At 47.6% G+C, this 6,640-nt stretch overlaps 1 protein-coding gene across 1 annotated transcript; it reads right to left on the bottom strand.

The window, feature by feature from the left end:
• Positions 1-4,467: 4,467 nt before the first annotated feature.
• avpr2b.1 (arginine vasopressin receptor 2b, tandem duplicate, 1) lies at positions 4,468-6,594 on the bottom strand. The gene is given in 2 exon segments (XM_054748712.2): positions 4,468-6,481; positions 6,484-6,594. Coding segments are annotated over 2 exon segments (981 nt in total). The 5' UTR covers positions 6,533-6,594; the 3' UTR covers positions 4,468-5,549.
• Between the last annotated feature and the right edge of the window lie 46 nt (positions 6,595-6,640).

The following is a 6,640-nucleotide window of genomic DNA, read 5'->3' as shown; positions in this document are numbered from 1 at the left end:
TAGACCGATCAATCCTTAATCCACTTTCATGCAAGGCAATGAAGCCACCACGATCCGGGCAGTGGACCAGCTGAGAAGTGACCATGCCTTCAATCACCTTATAGACCACAGACGTCAGAGCTATAGGCCGATAACAATTCGAAACAGAGGGGGTTTTCCCCGGCTTCAGGAGCAGGACAATCACAGAATGCCTCGACTCCGCTGGAAATCTGACAGACTCCCAGAAAAAAGACAAAAGTTACTCCAAAAGGAAGCCTCCATCATACTGCAACAGCGGATACCCCACACCATCCCTTCCCGGTCTTGTATCCCGCCCAGCCTGGGCGGCCCATTTCAACTCCTTAACAACAGTAAAAAAGAGGTTCTCAGCTCCCGAATCCCATTCATCACCCCAAATATTTCCCTCTAAATCCTCTAATAAACTATTCCGGCGAGCACGGTCCTCGCTCAAGAGATTCTCCAAGCTATGGACCCTACGAAAATGTTGCGCCAGCATATCTGCCACCTCACCATCAGTCACTGCCATCCGGTCCCTGTTGACAAGCATGGGCACCTTATGACACACCGTAGCTCCAGACATCAGACGGACCATACCCCATAACAACCCAACTGACGTCCAGGGCCCCAACCCATCACAGAAGGATCTCCACCCCACCCTCTTTGCATCCCGCACCGTCCTCCAGGCCAATGCCATCAACCTCTCATAAGCATAGCGTGCACCTGCAAGGGGTGCACGCAATGTGGCCATCCCGGTGGCCCAGTCCCAGTGGCCTCCCTGGTCCACCACGGGACCATCGCCCTCTTGGCAGGAATCCGTTATCTCAGTGGCCCAGGGACACAGAGCTTTTTCTTCTTCAATGGCAAGGCAGCTGGATCCCTTGAGATGCATATATGCCATCTGAATGTGAAAACAGTGTCATCCTAACACTGACTAGACATAGTGCTGTTTGCTACACCTCTACACTATGGAAGCAAAGTCTCCTGAACATGTTTTGTATTTGATGTCTCCTTTGTATATTTTTCTATCTATTCCTTGGACCATGAGTCTGCCAGAAAGTAAGTTGATGGCCTGTACAAACCCCCAAGGTGCTTCACAAAACATTCATTCACACACACATTCACACACTGGTGATGCTGAGTTACATTGTAGCCACAGCTGTCCTGGGATGCACTGACAGAAGTGAGACTGGAGAACACAGGCACCACCGGTCTCTTCGACCAACACCAGCAGGCAAGGTGGGTTACGTATCTTGGCCAAAGACACAATAGCAGCCTTCTCTGGTGGGAACCGGGATAGCCCCAACAACCTTCCAATTACTGGACAACCTGCTCCTGAGCCACAGCTGCCCCAGACATATTGAGTTAGGATTCTAAATCTATAATGTTCTATATTTCGATTCCTTTCTAGATATTTATTTAATTGTCTTTATCTGAGACTAAATATAGTCAAACATAGCTTTAATTTTATTTTTATTTTTAATCTATTTTGGTACAATCTAAACCCAATGTTAGCTCTTAGCTGGAGACGAACAGCAGGAAACAGGAAGTTGTATCCAAACACTTTGACTCAAGTTGACTGCACACATACCTTCTGGCTTTATAATCAGCCTAAACAGTTTGTTCAGACTGGTGATGCAGGGTGGCTGGAACATTGCCACTGGTTTGGAAGATATTTTTGAAAGTTACAAGCAGCTGAAATTAAATTCCTTCGATAGTAAGAATCACTGGATTAGGTCAAATATATGCATTGTATCAACAAATTAGACATTAAATGTAAATAGGATGCTTTTTGCCAGATTTGAGTTCAAGTAGTGGAACATTTGGCCAAGTCAGCAAAGAATCAGCACAACTTTTCACACTGACGTATTTAGCTGGCTAAAAACAGCACTGTGAGTAATCTGGAGGAGAAATGTGTGCGAAGAGTCTCTCTCTCTCTCTCTCTCTCTCTCTCTCTCTCTCTCACACACACACACACACACACACACACACACACACACACACACACACACACACACTACCTGCTGGCTGCAGCAAATTCCTCCTCTGCTCAACCCAAGAAGCTCATTATTCTGAGTTCCGTGTCCTCTTCCACAATCCTCATCCTGGCTTAGACAACTGTCTGGTGATGCTTTCAAACTGCACTTTATCTGTCACCTCTAGCATACAATTGCAGCTGGATGAATACAAATCTAAAAGAGACCATTTGTCGTTTGTGTGTGCTGATAAAGTGCTAAATCATGCCTCGTATTGAGAAACCAAGGCTCTGACCTTGAAAGGTGTCAAGCAGCGTTTGATTGATGGCAGATAGAGGCCAAGCACAACAAAGACAGTGATCGATCAGGCCTGGACTCACTCAGCTCTCACTGATCCTCTGCTAGGACCTAAACAAACTAAACCACTAGAGACACCAACTCTTCCTGCGTTTGCATTGAACACTAGCCTAGCATTGGAAAATTGATGTAAACATGTTAATTTGTGTACATTTGTAGTAGGGCCCGTAGCAGATACTGCTTTTTTGTAAAAACTGCATAAATAATTAGTCATAGATACACGTGCCTAGTCAGTTGCCACATTAAACCATCATGTAATTAATGAAAGTAGAATAATTAAACAAAAAAAATACTTGTGTTATTGCTATCTTGAACTACGTGATTAACTAAAAATGTTCAATTTTTCATATTTACAGATCTCCATTACAGTATGCTGCCTGGGCTTTTTAGAGAGTAGTGCTGACATCTTCTGGATGAAGAGCAGACCTGCAAGTGTTTAAAGTCCAAACATAACAGTATCAGAAAAAAAAAATTAATAATGGATTTCTGTGGCTTCAATTCAAACAGCTCCTCTACATAAAGTCCTTTATGGCCATGTCTATTAGTGTCCGATCAGCCCAGGTGTGGTCTTTAATGCTTTTTATTACTTCTTGAAAACATATTGTTAGCCAAAAATCATCCTTAGTTACTAAATGTTTTCTCATGAGCTACAATGCATACAATGAAAAACGAGATCTTACAAGAAACGTTTTAATAGGCAGTCACCTTTTTTGATGCATGTGAGTAGATTCCTCCAGAGGGCACTCTCTTACTTTAATTTCCAGAGCACAGCTATCATTTTATCCTGGGCCCTCACACAGAATTACAACCATTCAATTGTCAAAGTTAGTTTTATAACAACAAGCTTCACCGAAGAGCTCAGCAAATAAATAAATAAATAAATAAATAAAATCACAAAACAAATGGCAAAACTCACAGAATGACATGATAAATTACCTGAGGACTCCAAAGTCCTTTATGCTACAGTGAATCATTAGTCCACTCACACACTGATTGTGATGAGCTACATCGTAGCCACAGTGGCCCTGGGACACACTGACAGAGCTAGGCATATATATGGAGTAAGATGGCGCTCGCGCGGGTGCACGCTGCGAGCTGCTCGTCCTCTTTATGCACTGGTACCTTGCTTTTTACTGGTTTTTATTGGCATTTTATTGGCTTTTATGCATTTTTGTTGTCTCTGATGTTTTTTTTGAATGGTGTGTATCCTCTGCTGACATATGATCGAGCTGCGCTGCTGAGGCTTCGTCCTTCCGTTGATGTAGCGGGCTACGCGTGCTGGGAACCGGGCTGCGCGAGCTGGGAACCTCACGGATGGTGCTGCTGGTTGGACTGCCCGTTTGCTCTCTCCCCACAAGCCGTGATGTGTCGGCCCTCTGTCCACCCCAGCTCGAGAAGGAAGCGTCGGAGAAGACGGGGAAAGAGAGGTAGCCGGCGCGTGAGACGTCGGCCTGGATCCCTGAAGAAGCGGCTGGCCCGATTCGGCCCAGCTTCTGACCCGTTGGTTCCGAGATGTCTCCTGGATTACTCGGCGCCCTGCCCAGGGAACTTGGCCGGCTCTGAGGGAGAACTGGCACCGCGCCACGGCCGATTGGCTCGAAGATCTCGCCAGACTGGGGTTTGCTGGGAGAATCTGCGCTCGGTTACGGGCACTGAGTTAAAGGAGACTGGGCCCGTGCGCGATCTCGGTGCTGTAGCCCCGCCGCAGACCCGGTTTGGTCTGGTCAATGCCAGGTCTATGCTGAACAAAACTTTTATACTTCGTTTTATACTTTATTCAGCATGACTTGGGTTTTCTCTGTGCATCTGTGAGTCCTGGATCCCGTTTGGTGACCCAAACGCCCTGCTGGAGCTGGTACCACCTGGCTGTTCCTGTTTTAATATCCCCAGATCACGGGGCAGAGGTGGAGGGCTGGTGGTTGTTTTTAAACCCAGCTTTCCTTGTAAACAGCTTACACCCACGTCATTTTCTTCCTTCGAATTATGCCTATTTGAACTGTGCACCTCCCCCCGCCTGCTCGTCGTGCTGATTTATCACCCTCCAAAGACTGACTCTAACTTCCTCAATGATTTCTCTGATCTTGTGGCAGACTGCATCCTAAAATATGACTATGTCTTTTTTTTTGGTGATTTTAACATCCATATCTGCTGTCCCGACAATGTGCTTGCTAAAGGTTTTTTTAATTTGCTAGATTAATTCAATCTAACTCAATGGGTATCGTCCCCAACTCATGCCAGGGGTCACACCCTGGACCTGGTTCTCTCTTTTGGTCTCGCCGTCATGAACCTTGTGGCTTTGCCTCCTGTGTTCTCTGACCACTCTCCAATACTCTGTGATGTTACGTTGCCATGTCCTGTCCCTGTGTGCGAAGCTCCCGCTACTAGGTTCAGAGCCCTGGATGCAGAAACTATTTCAAAGTTTGTGGACTGTATGTCTGTAAGGTTAGAGACCTTTAACCCTGATCCATCTAACACTGAACACTATTCACAACACTTTGATTTACTTTGTAATCAGGTCCTGGACGTGGTTGCCCCTCTCAAACTTTGCAAGTCTAGACCTAGGAGGGAGCCTTGGCTCTCTGATGTCACACGGGCTTGCAGGCGGGCGTGTAGATCCTCGGAGAGAAAGTGGAAAAAGGATGGCCTACAGGTCTCGCGTGAGTTGTTCAGAGCATCTCTGGTTGCTTATCAGGATGCTGTGAGGGCCGCCAGAATGGCCTATTTTGCAGACATCATTGAGACAAACTCCAATAATCCCAGGATTCTCTACAAAACACTAAACTCTGTTCTGGTGTATCAGGCCTAGCTCCATGTCTCCTACAGCTGCTGGAAACTCTGAAGATTTTCACAGATTCTTTGTTGATAAAGTATCAGGCATTAGAGCAGCTATTTCCGGTAACTCTGTTGACCCTGTTCCAGTTCCTCCATCACCACCCACCCTGAGCTCCCTCAATACTGTTTCATATTCTGAGCTGAGTAAGCTTGTTGCGAGGCAGAAGCCATCTGGCTCTCCACTTGACGTTCTGCCGCCTCGTCTCTGGAAGGCTTCCTTTCCATGTCTTGGCCCTTCACTTGGTCAGATTATCAATGGGAGCCTCAGCACAGGTGTGGTCCCAGCTGCTTTGAAAGCAGCAGTTATTCGGCCGACCCTGAAGAAACCTGGTGCTGATGTCTCTGTGATCGAAAATTACAGGCCTATCTCTACCCTGCCCTTTACATCTAAACTGCTTGAGAAAGTTGTTTATCAGCAGCTGGTCTCACATTTAGCTGACTCTGATCTATTTGAGGTTTTTCCTGATAAGCAACCAGAGATGCTCTGAACTCACGCAAGACCTGTAGGCCATCCTTTTTCCACTTTCTCTCAGAGAATCTACACGCCCGCCTGCAAGCCCGTGTGACATCAGCGAGCCAAGGCTCCCTCCTAGGCCGAGACTTGCAAAGTTTGAGAGGGGCAACCACGTCCAGGACCTGATTACAAAGTAAATCAAAGTGTTGTGAATAGTGTTCAGTGTTAGATGGATCAGAGGAGCCAGAGGCGGGCTCCTCCGCGCTCCTCTGCATCTTCATGTGGAAGCTGGAGTGCACGGCGCAGCAGAAGCGCACTTGGCACACGCTGACGATGAGAACCGGTGTTCTGAGACCCCACGGCTTGATGAACTGAGCCCAGCAGCCGTACACACCGGGCGCAACCTCGACCCGTGAGAAGATGAAGATCTGCAGGAGGCTGCCGATGAGGGAGACGCACCATGCAGCGCACACCGGGCCGTTCAAGCGCGCTCTCTTCCTCTGGAAGGTCACCATGGGGTTACAGATAGCCTGATACCGATCAATGGTCATCACTACGATCATGTAGGTGGATGAAAACATCCCGACCACCTGAAGGTATTTCACCACACGACACAGAACGTCCGGACCGACGAACCTGTCCGTGATGTCCCACATAAGCTGGGGACAGACCTGGAAGAACGTGACCACCAGATCTGCGACGCACAAGTGGAAAACAAGGACACGCATCCTGGAGAGCTGCTTCCTCCGCGTGCACAACACCAGCAGGAGCCCAAAGTTCAGGAGTCCCGCTGCGAGGAAGATGATGGACAGAAGAGCTATTTCCACCCGAGCCAGACGCTCGTCCCAAGGCTCATCCCCGGAGGGGAGCTTTCCCAAGTGGCGTTGCTGCTGGTGTTTACACTGAACCAAGACATGCCACCGGTCCAAAGAGCTCAATGGGCCGCATCACTGCTCCAGGTGGGGTGTAGTCCTGACATCCAAAAGGAAAAACTACTAACGTTAGAGATGACTAGAGAGCTCTG

The sequence above is a fragment of the Nothobranchius furzeri genome, chromosome 3 (genome assembly GCF_043380555.1).
Source record: "Nothobranchius furzeri strain GRZ-AD chromosome 3, NfurGRZ-RIMD1, whole genome shotgun sequence".
Classification (NCBI taxonomy): domain Eukaryota; kingdom Metazoa; phylum Chordata; class Actinopteri; order Cyprinodontiformes; family Nothobranchiidae; genus Nothobranchius; species Nothobranchius furzeri.
The sequence above is the reverse complement of the archived record's forward strand: the minus strand, read 5'-3'. Positions and strand labels throughout refer to the sequence as shown.